This window comes from Rhinopithecus bieti, unplaced genomic scaffold (genome assembly GCF_001698545.2).
Source record: "Rhinopithecus bieti isolate Rb0 unplaced genomic scaffold, ASM169854v2 scaffold_19737, whole genome shotgun sequence".
In the NCBI taxonomy this organism is placed as follows: Eukaryota; Metazoa; Chordata; class Mammalia; order Primates; family Cercopithecidae; genus Rhinopithecus; species Rhinopithecus bieti.
Genome location: NW_016809683.1, coordinates 1,887,353 through 1,911,674, shown reverse-complemented (window position 1 = coordinate 1,911,674; position 24,322 = coordinate 1,887,353). Strand labels below are relative to the sequence as shown.

The window sequence follows — 24,322 nt, the reverse complement described above, 5'->3', positions numbered from 1 at the left end:
GTGTGGGAGAGTTGTCAGCTTTTCCTCTTGCTCATGAAAGAGAGAGGAAGCCAGCGAGGATTCACAACTATGGTGAGAGGCTACAGCGGAGGATGTGGAGTGAACCCCCAAAAGGGAGTTGAATGGGGTGATGCGTCCCTAGGGCAGAGGGGTCATGCCCAAGGCCAGGCTAGATAAGACACTAGCAGGAGACTGAGAAAGCTGAGAAGCAAACATACCCTCTGGGAGGCTGGAGGTGGCATTTGCATAAACACTTCTCCAACCCTCCCCCTCAGCCTAGCAAAGACCCCCTTGGGAAGAAGGGGAACAGACGCTAGAAGTAACCAGAATACATTTCCTGCAAAACAACATAGAAAGTAAATCCAGTTATAACAAAATGATAGAAATTTTATTTTGCACATTTGAGTTTAGGGTCCTAAAATGGGTACCTGCTACCCAAGTGATGAGCTACTGCCTTTGTTTGTTAACTGCTCTTTCCTCCCTCAGCCTCCAGCCTTCTCCTTTCATCCAGCGGTGCTAGAGACCTGGTGTCGATATCCACATTCATAGACTCTGGGTGATCTGGCACTTTTAAGATGGCAAAGCACTTTTGCATCCTGTGGGCTGTTGTCTATAGTTCTGGCATATTGCATGCCTGAAGGCAGAGCTAGCCTTGCTACCTCCAAAACAGATGAGAAAACTGAGGCCCAGAGAGGTTAATGGTAAGGTTACACAGCAAATTAGAAGGAGTGTAGGACTAAGACCTAGGCTTCCCAACTCCCGGTCCAACTCCTGGGTGGGTCAGGGGTGCAGGTAGATTGCAGAGGATCTGGGATTTGGGGAAGATTCCTGGAATTTACTTTAGGCTTGTGCAAGAGGTCATTCCAGGCTTCCCAGCTTAGGGGAGCAGGCCCTGTCTTTCACCTGCAAGGACAAGAATCAGAGACACCTGTACAAAAGGGACACTCAGCGGATGACCTCCCTGGGACCAGGAACTACTCATCCTGGGCTGGGATCCAAAGCAGCCACTTTTGCAGGGGAATCTTGGAATAACGATATCACTCCACACTGGGCCTCGCCCTCACTTTGCAAAGTACACTCATGTCCTCTCAGAGCCTCCTGAACACTCTTTGAGGCAGGCCAGGCTACCTTCATTTTACGGATAGGAAAACTGAGGCTCAGACAGAACATGTGGTTTGCCCAGGGTCTTTGCATGGAAATAGGAGTTGAATGAAAGCTTAGGCTTTCGAGGACAGAGTGAGGCTGGTCTTCCAGCTGGTCCCTTTTCATATATCCTAGAAAGATAAACTGAACGAAAAGAGCTTACCGTTCTACTTTTCATCTGTGCCAGAAATGACAACATCCCTTCCCCATCCAACGAGATAACGAAAGACACTAAATCCTGTTCAGAATTTTAAAACTTTCTGCATTTTCTCTCACTCTGAGATGCTCACAGTCATAAAGAATGTGTTAGATTTGGGCCAACAGCAAGGTTGTTGAGCAAGTATTCTGCTTTCCGAGGTGGGCCAGAACCACCCTTTGACAAACGTGGACAGAACCCGAATTGTTTATTTCTACATCCTGTTCTGTTTATGGAGTCCTCAGTAGGTACTCCTGTGTCATGGATGAACGCATGCATGAACAAACAACCTCTCCTTGGCCTCCTCTGTGCCTTGGTGCCCACCATGGAAGGGTCTTCAGAAATCATCTTATCCAGCTGGCTCCTCTTACAGATGAGGTCCAGAAAGGGTGAGTGACCAGATGGAGGTCACACAGCAAGTTAGAGGAAGCACAGGTGCTGGAGGATTACCTCCGTATTTCGGAGTTCAGCCTGAGATCTCATCCAGCCTGTCTTCTGAACCAGGAGAACAGCTTTAGCCAGGAGAGATGAGAGCTGTCCTTGATTGTTTACTTTGCTTTCGAGTCTGGTGCAGCTTTCCAACTGGCATGTTCAGGGTAGCTTCCTGGGCTGTGGACCATTTTTGGATTGTGAGATCGATTGCCCCAGAGGCCCAGGGCACATCTGCTACCTGCCTTCACCTAGATAGGAAAATGGCTCATCTGGGAGAGGATGTCCAATCTATGTTGAAGTAGCACAGATGCTGCCCCATTTGGGGTGTGGAGGTGGAAGGATGCATAACACAGGGATGCAAGTTTGATGGATGGGAGGACCTGGGACAGGCTGTGTGTCACATGGGTGCCCTGGGAGGAGGGTGATCCAGGCAGGAAACCAGGCAGAGGCCAGCTGATCTTGAGCTGATGGACAACAGCTTGTGGGAGGAGCCAGCCTGTGCAGAGCAGTGGATGTCCACATGGGCCCCTGTCACAAGGAGAGGTCAGGAGAGAGAAGTGAGTCCTAAGCTGTCTCTGCAGCTTCTCAGCCTTTTCCTCCCTGGCTTGGGAAGCTAAGGGTGGGTAATGTGATCCACTTGTTCTAGTTTGCTTAGGACCTTCTGGGTTTAGCTCTGAAAGTCCTGTGTGGACCCATGCAAACCTGGACGGTTGGTTACTGTAGGTGGGGAGAAGTGCATGGTCTGGGGATTTAAAACCTGGCTTGAATCCTGGTACTTACAATTGTTTAACATGGAAAAGTCACTTTGCCTCTCAGGGCCCAGCTTCTGCATTTGCAAAGAATGAATAAATGAAAAATCCCAGGCATTGCTGTGGGTATGTAAAAACCTTTAACTCTAGGGCAGAGAAGTATTGTCTATTTTGTTTATTGCTCTATCCCCAGTGTTTAGCACCTGGTGCCGACCCAAAAATATGTGCTGTCTCCATGGATGGCTCCCTAAATCCTTAGGGAGCACTTCCTAGGTGCTAGGCATCCTCTATGTCTCAGTTATTTCATCCTCATCAAAAAACTTTATTATACTCTCTGAGGGATTAGGTGACTCTTCTAAGCCACACCTCAGGCAATTAAGAGCTGGGATTTGAACTCAGGCACTCTGACTCCAACGTCTGTGTACTGCACTTCCCTCTGTGATCCTGTTTTATAAACTGAGAATTTTTGCACAGGAAGGACAGGCACCATGATGATCACTAAGGGAGGAGGACATGAGGACAGAGAGGCAGCCACTTGTCCCAGGCCTCACAGTCTTCCAGATTTCTCCTTACCCCATGCTGTTTCTAAAAGATTTTTCCTTGCACCTTTTCCTGTAGACAGAGCCCCGAGATGCTTCTTCACATCTGGGTCTGACTGGGATATTCCCAGACAATGGCTCCTTCCACCCTACCTTGAGTCCTCAGCCACTTACAGCCACATCCAGATTTGTGGGCAGGGCCACGCTGGCTTCACTCAGCTGCTGTGGAGCCCCCAGGCTGCCAATCTTCTCCTGCTTCCGCCACTTGGCTCGCTGATTCTGGAACCAGATCTGTAATTAGGGAGAAAGGATGGGGATAAGTAAGAGTTTTCCTCCATCTAATACACCTCCCCCAAATTCATAATAACTATGCCTTCCAAGGGACTTCACTTTATAGTTTGTAAAGCTCTGTGGCATTCAGGATGTCTTTGGATCTGGAGGTCAGCTTTCTGAGAGGGAACCAGGGTTTCCACCTTCAATGCCTACAAGGCCAGGGGCCCATGCATGAGTGAAGCAGCTGGTGCTGCACAATTGGGAGTGTCGGGGTTTGTGGTGAATAAAGCCAAAATGGGGCAGCTTCTCAGCTCCTGTCAACAGTCACCATGTGGAAATGTGAGTCTGGTGTTGCAGGTTCATGCAATTTCCAAAGTGGAATCTTGATTTTTATGTGAAAGCTTCTGAGTTTTAAACTACTGTGCAGACAAAATGGAAGTCATGTGTGGGTCACCAGTGGGCCACCCGTTTTCAACCCCTGGGGCCCCTTGGCAGGCTGAACATTGGCAGCTCCCTGTGTTCCTGAGCAGGTGCTGATGGTCCCTGACTTGTAGCCATTTATCCTTGGTAATTCTGCACAGGCAGGTGTTGAATTCTGGGCTTTGTGGCTGATACAGGGGTTTCTCATTTAGCCAGTGTCTCATTCTAGATGGGAAAAAAAAGGAGAGAAGTCTAAGAGAGGAGTGGTCCTCAGCCAGAAGGAAAGGATAGAATAAAGAACCAAATGTTGGCCTGATTTTGAATTAGAATGAGTCCATTGCATTTGTGGAAAGAAAAAAAGGAGAGTGACTTACAAAACTATTTTAGAGAGAATGCTAACGGTGCCACAGTCGGATCTGGTGGAATGTCATGTGCTAGAGTGGCACTTGCAAAGCTGGGTGCATGTGAAGAGGGCAGGAAATACCTCTGGTGAGTGACAATGGGCTACTGTATTTCTAACCCTACTATGAAGCAATACATAACTGGGGTGAAGAGATCACGGATGAGAGATTAGCCTGTTGGTGCTTAAACCAGGTCTCCAACCAAGACCGTGAATTCAAGACTTTTTCCACTTTGCTACACTGCCTCCAAAGGAATCCCCCTGTGTCCTAGATCAGGGGTTGACAAACGGCAGCCTACAGGCTAAATCTGGCCTTCCACCTGTTTTGAATGGCTCATGAACTAAGAATAGTTTTCACATTTTTAAATGGCTAGAAAAAAAAAAGAAGGGTAATATTTTATGACACGGGCAAATTACACAGTATTCAAATTTCATGTTCATAAATAAAGTGTGTTTACATATTTTCTGAGGCTGTTTTTGTGCTACCTTGGCCTGTTTGAACAGTTGCTCTGACACTGACAATATACCCTGCAAAGCCTAACGTCATTACCATCTGGCTCTTTGCGGAAAGGTTGTTGACCCCCGGTCTAGATGGCTAAGACCTATTTTGTGAATGAGGCTGCATGGTGAATGACATTTTGGAACTGTCGCCAACTGGGGAGGAAGGGTATGGAGCAGAGATCCGTGGTGATCACGGATGCCACTTCAGTCCCTTTCCATTCCCAGAGGAGAGAAACCATTTTGGAACTAGAGTGACCTCATTTCACAGAAAATGATGTTTGGCCAAAATGACTATACTCACAGGATAAAGCCAACAGAAACTTTTAGATGGGGCAACCCCAAAGGGCCCAGGATATATTGTGTCTCACACATGGTCCCAAGGGCATGGAGGCTGGGGGCTGAGGAAGGGATGGCTGTACCTGAACCCGAGCTTCTGGGAGGTTGATCCTGGCTGCCAGCTGGCTGCGGATGTGAACGTCTGGGTAGTGGGTGAAGTGGAAGATCTTCTCCAACTCATGCAGCTGCTCGGTGGTGAAGGTGGTACGAACCCTTCGCTTGCTCTTCCTCCCTTCTGCATGGGAGAAGGTCCAAGTTGGGTCAGTGGCCTTGATGTCAGCACCTAGGCGAGGTTTTTGTGTTGACTTGTCCTACCCTTCCACCCCACTGCTGCTCCCGAGCCTTGGCCTCTGGCTTCTCAAGCTTGCAGCTTCACAGTATTCTCTTTCCTAAAATCCTCTGCCTCTACACCGACCCTCACCCACCACGGACAGTGAGGCCAAGTTAACCTTCTAGAAAATCTTCTCTGATTGTGCCTTTCTGCTGCTCAGTTGCCTTCAATGACTCTCTTTTGTCTACAGCAGGAGATGGCAAACTATGGCCACCAGGCCAAACCTGGCCCACTGTCTGTCTTTAAATAAAGTTTTATTAGAACACAGCTTCTCCCTTTGGTTTACATATTGTCTCTGACAGTTTTTGCACTATAACAGCAGAGTTGAATCATTGCAACAGAGACCATGTGGCCTGCAAAGACTAAAGTAATTACCACCTGGTTCTTCATAGAAAAAGTGTGTCAGTCTTGGTCTGCAAAGTAAAGGCTGAGCTCGGTAGCAGTCAAAGCTGTTGACAGTCTGTCTCCAGCCCACCCGTCCAGCTTCCATTTTAGTCAGAGCTGGCTGCATCATTTGTGGGGCCCAGTGCAAGATGAAAATGTGAAAATTTCACATTTTCATCAAAAAGCCGAAACATAGCTTTTTATTTTTTCCATAGTCTCTTAAACTGCCATAGTGGGTTTTTATTTGCTATTTCATGTCATGCATCCCTCAGAGAGCACAAGGATACTCACAGGGTGAGAATAGACCTCACAGGGACCTGGGGACCCACCCTAAGACTTACAGTCATGGATACCCCATGAAGAAACTTGGTTCCACTCTGCAACTCAGTGCTTGACCTCAATCTTCCGTGAACCCCTGCCCAGTCCCCTTCCCCACCAAGATGGAGGGAACAGCAGTTGCTGGGTAGGAGCAGAGAAACAGTTGACCAAAAGCCCGTCCTAGAGAAGCTGGGAGGTTATGAGAAAGCGTTGATTGCTTCTGGTGCATTCACCACTGTTCCACTGGATTTCACTAATCAGATATTCAAATATACAATTATTAAGATTTCAAGATGGTGACAATATGCATTCAATCCCACTCTCAGGGCCTCCTTCTAAGCACAGGGTCCTGAGCATCTGCATTGGTCACACACATGCCCATGAAGCCAGCCCTGCCTCCAATACTTTGTTGACCCACATACCTTGCTTCATTCAAGTTGGGCTGCTTACTGTATCCATAACACATCACGTGTGTGCTTATCACTTTGTTTTTTCTAAGGTAGTCCCCTCTGTCTGGGATCACCTCTTCTCTCTCGTCTGCAATTCTAATGTCTGCGGATTCTTTAGCACATGCATTCATTCTTATAATCTCCAAAAATTATGTCCTAATCTTTCTAGCCCTGGGTGATCTTCCTTACTGGCAATATCTTCATTCTACTTGCTAGTTTTGTCATTCATTCATCCACCTTTTTTGTTAAGCACATACTTCTTTGTGCCAGGCACAACACTAGGCAGTGAGGTGTAGAAAAGCTGAAGGCTTGGTCCTTGATTGGAAGCACTCATCATATGGTGACATAGGGGGTACAGATAGGCTTGCTCATGACCTAGAACACATGGTGGTCACTGAGCTAACAGAGGGAAGTGGACACCTGTTGGGATTTATCTGCCCAGAAGTGCCTCTTTTCTGAGACCTGCCCTGTCCTCCTTTTGGAAACTATTCTTCGCATACACCAACCAAGTAGTTGTAGTGGGAACTGGATTGGCTCAAGTGTGGGAAGCTGAACTGGACCTTTTGGAATCAATCCCTGGAAATTTTCTGTTACACAACTAGGAAAGAGACTCAAACCCCTCTAGTGGTGCAGGGGTGGTGGATGTGAGAAGTAGGATGAGATCCATCAACTACCATCTCTCTAGTCATGCTGCTGAAGTTGTTTGCAGGGAGGTATAGAGCTAATTATGGGGTATATTTTGGACAGAGGCTGTCAGGTGAGGTTGGTGGATTATCTTTTGGCTGAGATAAATCAGGGACAACAGTTTGGTTTTGGCTTGAGCAAAAGGTGTGTGTGTGTGTGTTCGTGTGTGTGTGTGCATGTGTGTGTTTGTGTTCATGTGTTTGTATTATGGGGAAATTGGGTGTTCATTTTGGACATGTTAAGTGTGTGATGTCTATTGGCTAGCCAAAGGAAGCTATGGAATAGGAAGATGCATTGGTAAGTTTGGAGCTCAAAGTGGAACTGAGGACGGAGGTTCGAATTAGGGAATTGTCAGCATCTCTTTGGCATTTATAGTCATGGGAATGGGTATCACACAGGCAGAAAGTGTAGGTGGGGGAAAGGAGAGGGCCTGGGAGCAAGTCTGTGGTGCCTCCACCATGTAGAGGTTCAGCAATGGGGAAGGCAACAAAGAGACCAAGAAGGGAGGCCTCTGAAGGAGGAGGCAAGTGAGGACTGTTTCAAGAAAGAAGGCACAGTCAGCTGGGTCCATGCTGCAGACAGACCAATTACGATGAGGACAGAAAAGTGGTCCTTGGACCTGGCCACACAATGGAGAGTAAGGAAGATTGCCCCATCGGCAGAATGGGAGACTCAGCCAGCATTGCCTGTAGCTCCTGGTTGGAGTCAGGTGACAGAGGACGTTGGAGGAAGGACCAAACCAGGTGGCAGTGGGTTTGTTTACCTGACCATGGACTTCTGAGGACAGAATTAAAATCCTTGTCTTAATTGGACCACAGATTGTCCCTGTGATGTGATTTTAGGGATTGTAGAAAAGGCACAAACCGTCTCCCCAGATCACCTTCATTTTTGGGGCCCAGGGGAATTCGTACCATTCTAGCTGACACCTCGCCTCTCCTGATTTTTTCCTCATTCCTTATAAGAAAAGTCGCTCTCAGGAATTAATTGAGAACCTAGGTAGTTCCTGTCCCAGGGTCACTCATACTTATGCTCAGAGAACGCTAAGCCTCCCAGGGAAGGAAGCCTCATGTGTCTTCTGTCATCCATCTCTAGGCTGTGAGCCCCTGGAGGGCAGAGACTATATCTGAGTAGGGACTGTATCTGACTGTATCTGAGACCAGCTGAGGAACTGGCTCCCCGTGAGAGCTCAACAAATATGTGCCTTAAATGGATAAAAGTAGAATTCAGGCTCTGCTCTCAGTCCTGTTGGACAGAAAAGACTTCCACAGGATTTGTCTGAAACTCTGTACTATGTCAGATGTCACACATCAGAAAGGATGACTGACATGAGCTGAAGCTGCTACAAAGGAGGGGTGGGAGTCTGAGCTCCAGCTGAGGTCCCTTGACTCCCACCCAGCCCACTTGCTTTTTACCCCAAATAAGAGAGGTAAAGTCATCACACGTTAAGAATTGGAGTAGACACTCAGTGAAAAATAGATTTCACTTCTGAGGGTTTAACACCTGAAAAAATCAACTAACTTGCTTTCTTTCTTGGTGCTTATGATTGATCCTGCTGTCATTGGATAGTAGAAAACCCAGTGAGCTGGACATCAGAAAATCCAAGCTCTGTTCCTGGTTCCACTATGCAACTTGTGCCACATTCTAGATTCATTCTCTGGGCCTCAGTCTCCCCATCAGTAGAATGGAGGGGGAGAGAGACGTTGAATGATCAGGTCACTAAGGCAAAATCCACCCTGATATTTATAATCCTCCTTCTCTGGGATGGAGGATGAATGGCTCAAAAGTCCTTGCCTCAGGCTTGCCTGCAGGATGCGTTTACTTGGTGAAAGGGACAAGGCCAGTGAGATTTCTCTCCGGGAAGCCACCAGGCCCAGTTGTCTCAGTTGTAGAAATGGGATTTCAGGTTTGCTTTTGTTCTCAATCCTTTCTACCACCCCTCACTTTTGTTGTTAATCCATTTTTATCCTTTCAAAGTACTTTTGCTCACTTTTGTGGATTCTTGGAAGCTTCTTGGGAGTCGCAGGCAGTGAGGCTTTGAACATTACTCCCCACTAGAGTAAGCTATTGGCCTGTGACCCAACTCTGTAGGAGAGCCTCATCTCTGCCTCTCCCTCTCGACCCCTTTCCCTCCCGAAGTGCACACTGCCTTTTTAACTTCGTGGTTTTTTAAAAAGATATTTATTCTATGTTTAGAGCTGGTGTTGTGTTTAAGGGATACAGCTGAAATCAGTCAGAATGGATGCAGAGAGAAATGGCAGGTGTTAATTCATTCCAAGAGCTCAGTGAATGTTGTCTCTGTAACCAGCAGCTAATAGGCACTGAGGGCCTGTCTGCAGGAGTACAAAATGAACAAGCCATGCCTGACAGTATTGGATTTACTCCTTCATTCATTCAGCCAGTCAGCATATTAGATGATAGTAAATGATATGGTACAGTTCTGCAGGAAGCTGCCAAAAAAAAAAAAAAAAAAAAATTACAAAAGGGAAGATTCCAGGTTGACCTGGAAAACTGAGGTGTCAAGGACAGCAGGGAGTTGAGGTCTTCCTGGGACTATAGAAATGTGGGAGAGAATGTGGGATGTGGAACCAGAATACAGGAAATGAAATAATGTGGAGAACACAGGAGTAGAAACGTAAGATGGGTCGTAATGAAAATAAGCCATCTCCTCCATTTACCCCAGAAGGAAACGCAGGTGAACAAGGATTTATGACTAAGAATAGAATCCATAATAAAATAAATATTTCAAAGCTTCCATTTGTGTAACTAAAGGAGCAGCTTTTAAGACATGATGGCTTTTTCCTGTTCCCAAGAGTACTGGAAGAAGGTAATTTAGAGGTGGGGTGAAGAAGGAAAGGATCTAAACTTTGCCCTGCAAAACAACCTGACTGCTGACTTCATGGAGGAGGGGCTGCCTGCCAAGTCATAGGCTGGTGAGAAAAATATGTTTTCTCATTAGCTTTGAACTACACATTCTCAGGATAAATGTTTGTCTTTGAGAGGTGATGATGATGGTGATGATGTTGTTGTCCCTGTGTCTCACAGATTTAGTGGCCTCTCTTGGAGTAAGGAGGGGTGCCTAAAATTCATACTGGTGAGGAAGTATGACTGCGAAGACCCAACCAGAAGGCCAAGAGCAGTTTTGGGAGAGACAAATAAACTTCAACCTGGAGCCAGGGAAATGAGGTTAGGATCTGAGGCAGACTTCAGCCTGGAGTCATGGAAATGAGATTAGGATCTGAGGTTGTACCTTGTGAAGGGTTTAACTCCTTCGAACTGCACTGTCCAATATGATAGCCCCTAGCTATATGTGACTATTTAACTTAAATAGAGTACAAAAATTCAGTTTCTTAGTCATACCCTCCATCGCTTGATAGCCACATGTGGCTAGTGGCTACGGTATTGGATAGTGCAGATATAGGACATTGTTATCATCACAGAAAGTTCTGCTGGACAGTGCTGCCTTAGAGGGTCTTCCACTGGATTTTTGGAAAAGTCATATTCTGAGTCTAATTTTAAGTTTCTCCCCGCATTGCAAGTTCCTCTAATTGCCACATAGTAGAATTCTAGTTACATTTCTTTTACCTTTTTATCTGTATTTTCTATTTTTCTGTAATATACAGGAATTTATTGTGTAAATAAACAACCAAATAAAACAGCAGGGTGGAAAGAGATGAGAATAAAGAAATCACTGAAACAATTACGAAAGATCACTGAAATCTCCCACCTGGAAGAAGAACTGGATCAGGAGTGAGAAAACCCTTGAGTTCCCATCCAGCCCAGCATCTCCCTACCAGGTTCTGGGCAGAGAAGCCAAGAAGCAGGTGGTCACAGCCCAGCCTACCTGGGGAGTGGGCATGTGGGGACAACAGTGGAGGGGGATGGAGGCAGCAGGAAAGAAAGAAAGTATCTGACAGGTATACCAGGAAAGAAAGTACAGTGTCAGCTTTGATGGCTTTGGGGAAACCGGAAGTATAGGGAAGGCGAGAGGAAGAGAGGAGTGCCCCACACTCACATCTCCGCTGGTGCCTGGGGAGAAGGAGGATAACCAGGGGAGGGGATGGTGCCCAGGAGCTCTGGGCGATGAGTCAGAGCAGAGTCCCCTAATTATGGCCCACAAAGCAGTGTGGGAGTGTAAAGGGCAGTGTCCAAGGGGGCAGCTCAGGAATGATGAAGGTCAGCACTTCAACTTTCCTGCAGGAAAAGAGGAGACTGTGAGGGCACCAGGAAGGCTGATGCTTGGGTTACAGACCACAGAGAGTTACAAATAAGGGAATAAGGTGGGAGAAGGAAGAACAGCATAATATGGAACAGAGAAGGTAGAATGCAGTTCAGTGTGTAGAATTTTGGAAACTCGTTAGGCAAGAGGCTGGAAAATACAAGCTCATTGATGGCCCTGGCCCATGCATAGGATAGGATTCTCAATCACCAGGAGAAACCAGGGTGTTCTGGGTCCCTGATAAGAGGGGACACTTCTGAGGCAGCATGGATCATCCTGGAAGGAGCACTGGATCAGGAGTCAGAAAACCCTTCGGTTCCCATCCAGCCCAGCATCTCCCTACCAGGTTCTGGGCAGAGAAGCCAAGAAGCAGGTGGTCACAGCCCAGCCTACCTGGGGAGTGGGCACATGGGGACAACAGTGGAGGGGGTGGAGGCAGCAGGGAACTGCCACCCTTTTCAAGTTGCTCCTGTCCCCATTGTTAATGGTACAAGCTGTGACTCACACTTTAATAGGTCTTCGAAGAGAATGAGTCAGCAGAACTTAATTAAACCTGAGCCGTTTAGCACATCGATCATAAGAAATACACAATTTACACAGGTGAGTAGGCCACCTAATTATAAACTGATGTTTCTCCGCTCTCAGCGCCCTCCCCTGATTGCTTCTTCTCTGGGGTCTGCTAATTGGTCCTGGTTGCGCAGCTAAAGGCCCCGGGGACGTTGCCGCTGGGCAGTCTCTGGAAACGGGCCTCACCCTTGTCTTCTGAAAACAGTGGGTTCACCATGGAGGACACCCAGGGCCCTCTTTGCAGCCCTCCTGTAGGGGACACCTCCTGACACACGAAGGTGGGGTGCAGGGCAGGAGTCTCCCCATGGCTGACCTGTGCTGGCCTCATTTCCCTAGTCAGGCCACAGACTTTCTTTGGTTCCCTGTGCCCAAAGGGAACAAGGCAAGCTTCTTAGCATGGCATTCAAGGCCTTTCCCATTCCATCTTTCTAGCATCATCTGCTTTCCCTCAATTGTCATTTCTATAATTTTAGTCCCACCTGACCATTTCCACATTCCCCAAATCAGCTATGCACTTTTATTTTCCAGGCCCTTGTTCTGTGCTCCCTGAGTCTGGAATACCTTGTCCTCCTCCTTTGCCTAGCGAACTCCTACTCATCCGTCAAAGCTCAAATAAATCAAATATTTCTTTCTAAGGTATGTTGTGAATCTCCTAGTTGAAACACAGTAGTTTTTTTTTTTTTTTTTTTTTTTACATTTAAGAGTGTGAAATTTCAGCTTACAACAAACTAGCTTCCATATTTGTAAACATTTTTTTTCTATGAGTCTCTGTGAGTCAATCAGTCAAAATATCTGTAGTGATTATTACTGGATGGTGAGATGGTAGAATTATAGTTACATTTCTTTTACCTATTAATCTGTATTTTCTATTTTTCTGTAATACACAGGAACTTCTTGTGTAAATAAATAACGAAATAAAACAGCAAGGTGGAAAGAGATGAGAATAAAGAAATCACTGGAACAATTAGGAGGAGACCCTTGGAAAACTCACCAGAAAGGGAGTGCCACTCCCAGGGGTGACTGGCTTAGCACTCTCTAGGCAGTGTGAGGCTTGCATCTTCCACACCTGTGGTCTCACTTTCATAATATTTTGTGTGTAGGAATTTTAGCATATGTACTCCCCCACCACACACCCACACACACCCACACTCACCCATACTTTTTACTTATGTATTTAAAATATTTTTTCTTTCTTCCTTTTTTATTTTAAAGCAACTGTACCCTTTGTTTAAATGAAATTATAAGGAAATCCTACAAAACAAACAGCAGTAGAGCTCCTTTATTGTAGTGTGTGTGGGGCCTCCTCCATCTTCCCCTTCATCCAAGGCAGCTCTGGTCATGCATCTCAATGAAAGCCTGAAGTTCCCAAAACATTGTAAAATCTAAGGCTTAAAAAATGCTGATATACACATATAAAGGCCAAAGTTCTTGACACACTTGACCTTCCATCTACCTTACTTCTTTCATCTCTTGTGACTGTGCTCCATGAATTTTAGATTCTAGCCACTCGATTTTGTTGTTTCTCAAGGATTATTCCTTTTTATACCTCTTGGATGCTGCTTCACAGGCTTTCCTCTTCCTGGAATGTCCTCTCCCTTTCTCTGCCTGACTCCATCTCAAAAACCACTTCTTCTCTGAAGGGCCGTCTCTGATGGTGTTATGCAGGGTTCATTATTTCCTCTTCTGTGTTTTAAAGCACTTTGTTAGGTTTGTATATCATATTTGTGCTATGACAATGTGACTAATGACAATGTGCTTAGGTCTGGTGAGACTAAAACATGAAGCATGGGCACAGATTATTGGGACAGGATAGCAATGGGTTGATTTCATGTGCTATAATATTTCAACAGTTCTCTCTTCCTTGCTGGGAAGTTGTGTGCATGTGTGCATGTGTTGCATGTGTGCATGTGTGTGTGTGTATGAGTGTGTGTTTATGTTTCAGACCCTCTCCACTTCCTCTCCAATCTATACTATGTTGATGCAGGGGAATAATCAGACAACACAAGCTGTGTAGTCAGGGGATGTTTCAAGGTGTGACACAGGAAGTGTCCTAGAACTTGTTCCTGTTCAATGGGGAAATCCATATTTAGTTACCCTTCTTACCAAGAACTGAGGAGGAATTTAATTGTTCTCTTTGCTTAAATACCTACGGAAGGCCGACCAAGGTGGCAAATGTGCCGAGTGCCCAGATTGGAGATATACAAAGTCACAGGGCTTTCAAACAGGAGGAAGAGACATTTCTGGCCGACAAATTATTAACAACTGCCTCCTTACAAGGAATGGGGAGGAAACCTCTTCAGCAACACACCATTGATAAAGAAACTTGAGGTTTCCATATATGGAGTCTAAAATGATGTACGAAGGGTTCTAAGGGTCCTGAAATAAGGAACCATCATCCCAGCATGGAACAGTGAAGTAGAAGGAGAAGAGCAAGATGAAGACTCCAGACAAGTCCCAAGCACACACAACTCCTCCAGCCACACCCTCTGGTCTCAGTTGACTGGTTTGGAGGTGGACATCTCACTCAAGCTCGGCCAATGGGTGTCCCTCCTCTGGGGCTTTTGAACACGGGATTTTAGAGGGCTTGAAGACATCACTGGAGACTGATCTAACTCTTGAAACTATTGGAAGCTATTAGGAGAATGCCAATTAGCAGCAAGAAAGAGGTGAGCGCGCATGCAGAGAGAAACAGCTGCAGAGACTTGATGACATTATTGGGTCTGGATCCCATCACAGCTGAAGGTTACTTATCATTCTGCCCTTCACGTGGCTTAGTCTGGGAACTGATTTCTTAATTTCCTCCAAGGCACTACATGTCCCTCTCCATTTTAGCTAACCTAAGATAATTTTTGTCAATTGTAACCAAATAGCTCTCGTTAATACTGATCATTATACACTTTTTTGCCTAAAATCTGAAAATGATTCTTCATTCCCCTAGGAATACAAAGCAAAAATAAAAATGTCTACTGTAGCCTACAAGGCCGCGTGGGTTGGCTCCTTTCTGGCTCCTAGACCTCAAATTGTATCCTTGGGCATCATCTATTAATAGGCTCTTGCCCTTGGGGCTCCCTCCATGTGGAATGCCCTCCCTTCCACCCTACTCAGTCTTCAGATTACAGACCAACCATAACTTCTCTAGGAAGCATTTTCTGACCTCCCTGACAGACCAATCTCCCACGGAATCGTCCCTTGGAGTACTATGTCACCATCTCCCCAGCACTTGTCACAACTGTAATTGTACTTTCGTTTGTGATTATTTGGTGGTTATTTGTCTCACCTGCTGTCAGATCAGTGGCAGCATTAGATTCTCATAGGAAAAATAAACTCAGGGCTCCCATTGATTCTACATTATGGTGAGTATGTAATAATAATAGAGATAAAGTGCACAATAAATGTTATGTGCTGGAATCATCCTGAAACCATTCCCCCACCCACTGTCCACGGAAAAATCATCTTCCACAAAACCGGCCAAAAAGGTTTTGTGATGCTCTACACCATCTCCAGTGCCCAGTTCAGTACCGTAGTGGCTGTCAGAGGGGTTTGCAACTTCATGGACACTTCTTTCAAATTCTCCTTACGTGGGCCCAACTTGGTGACTCATTTCTAATGAATGAAATGCAGTGAAAGTGATGCGATGTGATTTCTCAGGCTAAGTCCTAAAAGGAAGCTGCTTCCACTTGGCTGTCCCTCTAGGATTATTTACTTTGAGAAAGGCTATCTGCCATTTTGTGAGGACACTCAAGCAGCATGTGGAGGTTCCTATATAGGGAAGAACTGGGTCCTGCCACCAGTGGCTGTTACCAACTCACCAGCCATGTGAGTGAACCACCGTGGACATAAATCTTTTATTCCAGTCCAGCCTCCAGATGACTGCAACCCCAAATAACATCTTTACTGCAATCTTACGAGGGACCCTGAGCCAGAACCACCTAAGTTGCTCCCAAATTCCTGATCCACAAAACTGAGTGAGATAATAAATATTTATTATTTTAAGCCACTAAGTTGTGTGATGATTTGTTGTGCAATAGGTATGTCTGGCACTCAGTAGATATTCAGTGGCTATTTGTTGCGTGTCTGGATAAAGAATACAATGGATAAATCAAAATTAAATTATAGCCAAGGTTTTAAGCCTCCTCCTCTGCCCATTTGGATTTCTCCTAGCTCTCACATTCTGGGCCTTATGATTATAGTTGATGTTGTCAATGGCTGGCTTGTATCACCCAGGCCTTTCTGTGCTCCGTACCTGCTTCTTACTGCCAGCGTTTGTCTTTAGGGATCAAATCCTTGGATAATTCTGGGGAGTACGTTTGCTCCATTTCCCAAAGGATTTGAGCTTCAATTACCCATAGGGACCACTGGCTTAATAACATACCCTTTATTCATTGCTTCCCCTTCCCTGTATTATTTCACTACTTCCTTGTGTGTCCAATATCAACTACTTGTGCTCAGATCCTTTCCTTAGGGTCTGCTTTTTTGGGAGACCCCACACTAATACAGTGCTCTTTTTTTTTCAGGTAGGGGCCATGCCTTGCACTTTCTTGTGCCCCCTCAGGGCCTGAGACTGAGCCAGGTTCTCAATTCTAGAACCAATCTTCCAGTATCCCTGTAGGAAGGTCCCCCATAGCTCTGGTGTCAGGAACTGAGAGATGGAGTCCATTGGAGCAAGACCAAAGCACACTTCTCTCAGGGAAGTGCCCATTTTTAACTCCACATCCTTTTGCCCTGTTCTTGTCTGCTCTGATGGGAGCTCTTGGATCTACCTGGGTAAGAGCCAGAGCTGTTAATCACTAGGTGATGAGATACACACAGGCCTTAGTCACAGCCTCAAACCAGGGCTGCCTCTCCCAGTTCCCATAGCAGAGCAGCTGTCTTTGATTTCAGGTAGTTCAGGGGAGGAGGAGGGCTAGGGAAAAGAGGGAGAAGAGAAGGAGGAGGAGAGGAGAAAGAGGTGAGGGACAGGGAAGGGAAAGGAGAAAGAGGAATATGAGGGGACAAAGAAGTGATGGAAAGTGTAATGGGCAGAATGGGTAGAATAGTGACACCCAAAAGGATATGTCTAAGTCCTAACCCCTGGGAATTGCTAATTTTTTTTTTTTTGTAAATAGAGTCTTTGTAGATATAATTAAGGTTCTGGGCATAAGATCATCGCAGATTTAGGGTGGGCCCTAAATCCAATGACAGGTGTCCTTATAAGAGAAAGGGACATCACACACACACACACACACACACACACACACACACGGCAAGGCTGTGAGAAGATGGAGGCAAAGTGGAGTGATGTGTCTACAAGTCAAAGAAGCATAAGAGTGGCTGGAACCCCCAGAAACTACGAGAGAGAGGCATGGATCAGATTTTCCCTTGGAGCCTCCAGAAGGAGCTATCTCTGCCAACAGCTGGATTTCAGACTTCTGGCTTTCTGAATGGTAAGAGAATGTATTTCTGTGTTTTGAGCCACTCAGGTTGTGGTAATTTGTTACAACAGCCATGGAAAATTAATACAGACAGGGAGGAAGAGGGGAAAGAAGAGGAAGAGGCGGCAGGAGGAGCAGTGGCTTCTAAATGGCAAAGACACCAAAGCATTTCAAGCGCAAGAAAGGTTTGGAATTTGAAGAGGAGTTGCCTGCACCTCGAGGGTAGACAGGGCCGGGGAGGGTGTGCTGGGGGGTGAGCCTGGGATGCACAAGGCCAGTCTGGGAAGGACTTTGAGTGCCACACTAATGTGTCAGGGGCAGGCACTTGATGAACTGCAGCATGAGGGCCAAATCTGGCCCGACCGACCCCTGTTTTTGTATATAAAGTTTTATTGGAACATAAGCCTACCCATTTATTTACACATTTTCTACAGATGAGTTTCAGCTGTGACGGAAGAGTTGCGTAATTGTGATAGAGACCATCTGACCATCAAAGCTTGACATTACCATCTGTTTCTTTGCAGAAAGTGTTGCTATCCCTTGCTACAGGATGCTTCTCAAATGCCAAGAATTTTACCTTGCCCCTAGCCAGCTCCACCAGACAAGATGGGCAGAAGTCAGCACTGCCCCAGGGTGGCACTGCCAGGGACTTCCATCCCCCTCCAGGTGAGTAGTCACTGCATCTTGTTTTATTCACCTTCACCTTCCCAGCCCCCAGCCTGGCCCAGAGTAAGCACTCAGTGGTTATTCACTGAATGAATAGCTGGTGAGCAGGCAAGGGAAGATCTCTGGGTTCCCCAGAGGCCAGGCAATCCATACTGGTTTACCCACTGCGGTGGTCTCTCTTCCTTGTCAATTTTCCATCATCTTTCCCCTGGGGCCTATGATTTCCCCACAGAGGATTATCAGTGGTAGAGGTGCAAAGATGGTCTCTCTCTCTTTCTTCCCAGGGTCTGAGCTTTCGGTATAAAGAGGCTTCCTCCTGAATGGGTCTCCCTTAACTTTGGAGGGTCCTGGGTTTTGGAGGGCTTCCCTCTCCTTGGAGGAGAGAGAGCAGGAGGCTCGGTGTAGAATCTTTTCAGATAGAGAGGTCGTCTTGGATTTTCCCATTGACTTTTAAGACCTGGGAGCATCCAACCTATAGATCATGAAGGTCCCTGCAGGAGTGGGAAGATGTCGGGGGGGACCTTTGTCCCTGCCATGAGAAATGAGGACAGTAGAGCACTATGCTAGCCTTGGAGCCCAGATAACTAGCCTGATCCCATCTCTCGCATGTACTGGCTCTGTAGCTTGGAACAAACCACTTTACCTTTTTGAGTCTCAGCTTCCTCAAAGGACCACTTCCTTGGGCCACCAACATCAGAATCATTTGGGAGAGCTTGTTAGAATGCAGATTCCTGGGCCTTTTGACTTAGAGTCAGAGTCTTGGGTGCTGCGCCTGACAGGCTGCATTTTAATAGCTCCCTAGGTGAGATGGCAAGGGTTGTCTGTGAGCCAGTCTAGGAAGCCTTTCAAACGTTAAGTGGAGACAAAGAGGAACTTATTCCTTTACCATTATTCTTGGGGAAGGAGAAGGTGTTGCTATGTCTGGTCCTGTTGTTCTCTGCTGAGGGGTCCTGCACAAGAGGAGGCACATAAAACAGGGAAGTAGAGAAGCATCAGCCAGCAGCAATAAGCACAGGGCTGGGCATGAGGGCTCCTGTGAGGGTAGGGAGAGGCCTTCCAGTCTCTCTGCTTCTGCCCTGCCTGGGATCATGACCATCCCTTCCACGGGGAGAAAGATTGTACGGTGGAAAATCACCACGAGGGAATCTCCAAGGTTTTTCAGCAATTAATTTGCTGTTAAATTGGTCATGGCATGTCAGAGCTGGGAGAGACCTTATGGATATTCTAGCCCTGCCTTTTCATGTTACAGGTGGGGAGATTGAGGCCAGAGAGGGAAGTGACTGGCCTGAGGTCCTCTTGTGCACTGGGGCCAGATCTGGGCTTAGAGGGCAGGTTTCCTGAATCCCTGCCCGCCTCACCCAGTATGTTTCACAGACTCCAGCTCATTTGCAATTTCTGCATTTCTTTTGTATAGTTTCTGGCATGTTCGGATCCCATCTGTATTATTTGTTTAGCATTTTCCCAAATAGACTTTTTTGTTTGACTCAAATAATAAATGTATTTTAAAATAATACCTTATATCATGACCATACGTGGATAGCAGTGTCTTTCATCATAAATACAAGGTTAGTGTAGAAGTAATTACAGGACTATTGAGCTAGATCATCTTTATCTATATACCCACCAAGGTCATCTTGAGAGCTGCCAGTGGAACCCTCTCCAAGCTTCCAGAAATGCTGAATTTCAGCATAGTGGGAGATGGATGGATTTAAACTATGTTCAGGAATAATCTAGAGTAGATGGTCTCAGGCCACCAGGGTGCAATTCTAGTGCTCATTACTCACATAGTTTTTGTGGGGGATTTATCTTCTCTTCTTGGTTTCATCATCTGTAAGATGGGCTCCCAAGTGTGACAATGAGATGGGAAAATGGCCACAAAAGTGCTGTGGAAGTCATAAAACACCATCCGATGTCACCACCACTAGTCTGGTCGGCACTTACTGGGATCTGTTGTGGGACCAGATGGATAGCTGACACGGAACATGCCAGAATCTTCCGTGGAGGCCTAGAAAGAGTGGCTTCCTTTCTGAAGCCTGCCGTCATCAGGCTAGGGGAAGGGAAGCTGCTCTGGTAGGAGGGGCAAGACCTCTCATGACACAGGGTGATCATAGATTTATGCAACTACAGCAGGAAAGACTCAGGACCCCAAGTGGAAATGTTTCTATGAATCTTTAATGGACTGGAAGATATTAATGAACTTCCAAAAATTGAGCTAGGGACCCTTTCCCTTTGGAAAACTCAGCCACGGGGAAACACACCAGCCTCCTGCCTGCGGACACAGCCCTCCTGGTCTTCCTCATACCTGCAGCTGAGTGTGATCCCTCATCAGCTCCCTCCATGGGACACTTGCTTGGTCGGGGGGATGTGGAGCTCTATTTATGGCAGGTAATGACATTAAGGGCTCCCTGAGCTTCCTTTCCAGCATTTTCTTGGATTAAAAGGGGGGGAAAAGGGGAGAGAACTGAGAACCTCATGTGAGATATTCCAGGCTCGATGACTGTCAGACTCAGAAGGCCCTTGAGACATCACCAGCTTCACCATTTCTTATTCCCTCACCCAAGTGTTTTGCCGAGAATAAACGTGAGGCTCCAGTGGACAGGGACTTTCCTGAGGTCACACAGCAGGCCACGGCAGAGCCAAGACTCACACCCTGGGTTCCTAATTCTTAGCAGGTGTGTGCATCCACCTCAATGCCCCAGTGCAGCTTTCCTCCTTTCCTCAAGCTGGCTCTTGATCTACCTGGTCACTGTTATCTGGGGACAGGCCTTGAGATGGCCACTGGCTTGGGGAAGGTGATTAGGGTGGACAGACTTTTCCTGAGCCAAAGCTTAAGCCCCTGGGCAAAGCTTCAGCCCCTGGAAGTTTTGCAGACTGAACTCGGCTTATGAGGAGGAGATTGTGCTGGACCCAGCAGGGATTTGGGGGAGTCAGAGCCGGGTCCTGATAGCGGGGCTTCTGTTTACCAGCTACGTAACTTGGGGACATTATCCTCCTCTTCTCTTTCACAGATGAGTTTTCTTATCTGTCCAGTTATGATAATCGTGCTTTCTACTGAAATTAAAAGAGAATGCCTATGACATTGTCAATGGTGAATAAACGGTAACTAGCATTCTTAGCCGGGGCCTGGTTACAGTAACAAGCCCCAGGTCCCTGCATTCTGCAACTAATTGAGCTTTGGTGTCTGCAGCTAAAAAACCGCAGTTTTGGGTTAGATTGAAAGGTGTATCAGGAAACCAGCCCAGAGCCAAGTCTTGCTCTGAATTTTAGAGTCCTCTATCCAGTTGATATGGACGGAAAAGCCTTTTCTCTGCCTGAGCCCAGCTGGGTCTTGGAGACCAGGAAACAGAAAGAAATGATCAGAAGACACTTACCCTGGGGCTGGTCCTGTGGAGGCTTTTCTAGCCCAGAGCCTGAGGCCACAGCTTCTCCGGAGCCCTCTCCGCCTGGCCCCTCTGGTCTGTCCACGTCATTTCTCCTGGCAGGCCTCTTTAGGATCGCCTCGATGGAGAAGGACAGGCCCAGCTTCTTCGGGGCCTCAGAGCACCCCAAGCTATTTCTCTCCATACCCCTGCAGAGAGCAGGGCCCACCTCAGCACACACTGAGGGGCTCAGGGGTGACTCTGTAGGCCAAGGAGGGTGCCAGTGGAGAGTGGCGTACTTCCTCCCCTGAACCTCCTGGGGTCAAGAGGGCGCGTGGAGGTGAAGAACAGAGAGGCTCCAGTTAGATGATCCAAGCAGGATTTCCCGTCTGCAGGGATTTCCATGGGCAGATGACAACAGAAGAGCTGGAAGGAGGGGTATCCTGTGCCTACAGCTCACAGCCCTTACCAGTTTGATGTCAAAGGAGTCACCATGGCTGAATTGGGGTTCAACCTTCCAGAGAAGGGTCTTCTCGGACGCATTGCCTGCACAATCACCAGCTTAGGCCAGGATCCCTGAGGTCACTGCCCAGTGGCAAACAAAGAGAAGAGGGAGAAACAATAGAGCACAGGAAAGAGGAGGTCAGTCTCCAGAGGAGGTATGGAGGCAGGGTGTCCACCTTTGCCCTTTCTCTGGCTTCTGGCCCTTTCCTGTGGCTCTAGCCAGTCTCTGGGAGGCTGGAGTGCCACCCTTGGCCTCAGGCGGCCAATTCAGTGCTGGGCTTTACTGCAGCTTGAGCGGTCTTCCCAGACACCCATCTTTACTTCCTTCAGTTCTGCTGCGTCCAGACTCCAGAACATACCTTCAGTGCATCAGTGCTCCTGCTGTCCCGCAGGTGGAGGCTGAGGAAAGGGGGTCCCGGGGTGCTGCCAGGCCTGTCTCTTCTCTGTGCCAGGGCTGGGCTGAGCTGTGAGTCTGATTCTTCTCAGGTGTCTCTGGGCTGGCCCTGGCTTTTTTCTATTCTATTTTTCCTGACCTCACTTCACATGTGAAACACTCTCTCCACAGGCACCTGACCCAGGGTGCCCCTCCCTTCCTTGTGGGGTCCTTCCTGCTGCTTCTCCGAGTCTCTTGAGACAGAACTGAAGAGGCCCTTTCTCTCCAACTGGGAGCTGACAGTTGTTGATCTGTCCTTGCCAGGAATTTTGCTCCAAATTACTGTGTAACCAAGGAGGAGGGGGTAGTAAAACAGGCTGATAAGAGAAGAAACTCTCCACGCCCCTTAAGGCTGGGGATGCAGGTGTCGGGGTAGGAAAGTGGCAGGAGGCAGTGGGGATCTGAAGGACAGGTATTGGCAGCCCCAGGGAGGAGCTGTGCTGGGGAACTGGCCAGAGCAGGGGAAGGGAAGGTGGGAGCAGAATGGCCAGGAAGTGTACCCAGGCCCAATAAAACATGTTTACTCAGCCAGGAGAGCCTATGGTCGTGTGTGGGGGAGGCTGGGCTGAGGTGCAGTCTGCTGGCTGTCAGCCTCAGGCATTCATTTGCTCTCAGATGTGCTTTCCATGGCTTGCAAATATCAGATCAGGAAAAGCATTCCGGGGCTTTCTGATGTAGGGAAACTGAGGTCCAGAAGCAAGGTTGTGCAGAAAATATGATGGCAGGGCCTGATCACAGCCCTCCCCTGGGGAGCTCCACGATGCCTTGCTGGCCACGAGGAGCCAATTTGCACAAGAGGGATGGATACCCTGGAAGAGACTGTGAATGTGAATTTGGATGTTAGAATATAGATCTTTCATAGAGGGCAGGGGTGGGAGGTTGGGGGTAGGGAAAGCTGGTCTCTACTCCCTGAGAAGAGTGAGTGAGGAGAGGGAGGGACTCAGCCCGAGAGAAGGAACAGGTAAAGATGCCCCATTTTAGGAGCTGTGCTCCTTGGAAATGTCAGGCTGTATGATTTAATTAGGGTGGACTAGGCTGTGCTGCAGTAACAAGTAAACCCTATTGTCTGGGGAACGTATAATATCTCACCCACATCACATTCTAACGTAGTCATTTAGGGACCCAGATTCCTTTCAAACAGTGATGCCACCATTCTCCAATCATTGGCTCCAAGTTTTCTGGGGAAAGGGAGACAGCAAAGGAGAAATTATTATTTTTTTAATTTTACTTTAAGTTCTGGGATACATGTGCAGAATGTGCAGATTTGTTACATAGGTATACATGTGCCTTGGTGCTTTGCTGTACCTATCACCCCATCATCTAGGTTTAAGTCCTGCATGCATTAGGTATTTGTCCTAATGCTGTCCCTCCTCTTGCCCCCCACCCCCTGACCAGCCCCAGTGTGTGTTGTTCCCCTCCCTGTGTCCATGTGTTCACATTGTTCAACTCCCACCTATAAGTGAGAACATGCAGTATTTGGTTTTCTGTTCAAAGGAGAAATTTTGATGAGTCAGAAGTAGAAGGGGTTGATAGACCTTCTGCTCACATTCTGTGGCCAGAGGGAGTCACATGACCCTGCTTAGACCTATCCCTCTCCTAGGGCTGGACAGAAGAATTTTCCTGTGCCAGGAGAAAAATGAACTAGTTTGGTGACCTTTGCAGTGAAGAGGCCAGAGTCCCCTAGAAGTCAAGTCCAGCATTGGTCCCTGGAAGGGGTTGTTGGATGGGAAGATGAGGTTCCTTACACTCAGGGCAGAGGAAGCTCTGACAGGTACTTGAGATGCTTGGTCAAGGGCGAGGACAGGATCTTTGGGGGTGGAAGTGGCAGAGGTGAAAAGAGAGAGGCGATGGAGCCCTTTCTCTCTGCTGGGCCTCGGGCCTGCAGCTGTGTGCTCACCGTTTCACTGAATCCATTCAACAGCCTTATCAATTAGGTGTCATTAATGCCATTGAACGGCTGAGGAGATATGCCCAGAGAAGTGGAGTGATGAGTGTAGGGCTACACAGCTAG

General features: G+C 47.3%; 1 protein-coding gene across 3 annotated transcripts; it reads right to left on the bottom strand.

Annotated features, from left to right (window-relative positions):
* Positions 1-366: 366 nt before the first annotated feature.
* ISX (intestine specific homeobox) lies at positions 367-22,620 on the bottom strand. 3 transcript variants are annotated; one of them, XM_017890137.1, is made up of 5 exons: positions 22,238-22,620; positions 21,387-21,959; positions 5,073-5,272; positions 3,234-3,350; positions 367-2,299 (listed from the first exon to the last, which is right to left on the bottom strand). In XM_017890137.1, the coding sequence occupies exons 2-5, from the start codon at positions 21,577-21,579 to the stop codon at positions 2,060-2,062; spliced, it is 750 nt and encodes a 249-aa protein (XP_017745626.1). In that variant the 5' UTR covers positions 21,580-21,959; positions 22,238-22,620; the 3' UTR covers positions 367-2,059. The 3 variants fall into 3 exon arrangements, with proteins under 3 accessions (XP_017745626.1, XP_017745625.1, XP_017745627.1); XM_017890136.1 differs by having other exon boundaries at positions 21,387-22,620; XM_017890138.1 differs by having other exon boundaries at positions 5,073-5,224; positions 21,387-22,611.
* Between the last annotated feature and the right edge of the window lie 1,702 nt (positions 22,621-24,322).

Coding starts and splice junctions, on each gene's coding strand:
- ISX (XM_017890136.1), bottom strand. CDS start 21,579: ATGGAGAGAAATAGCTTGGGGTGCTCTGAGGCCCCGAAGAAGCTGGGC. Junction 5,273..21,386: donor TCCACAGGACCAGCCCCAGG/GTAAGTGTCTTC, acceptor AACCTCGCCTAG/GTGCTGACATCAAGGCCACT. Junction 2,300..3,233: donor CCACAAATCTGGATGTGGCT/GTAAGTGGCTGA, acceptor TCCTTGTGACAG/GGGCCCATGTGGACATCCAC.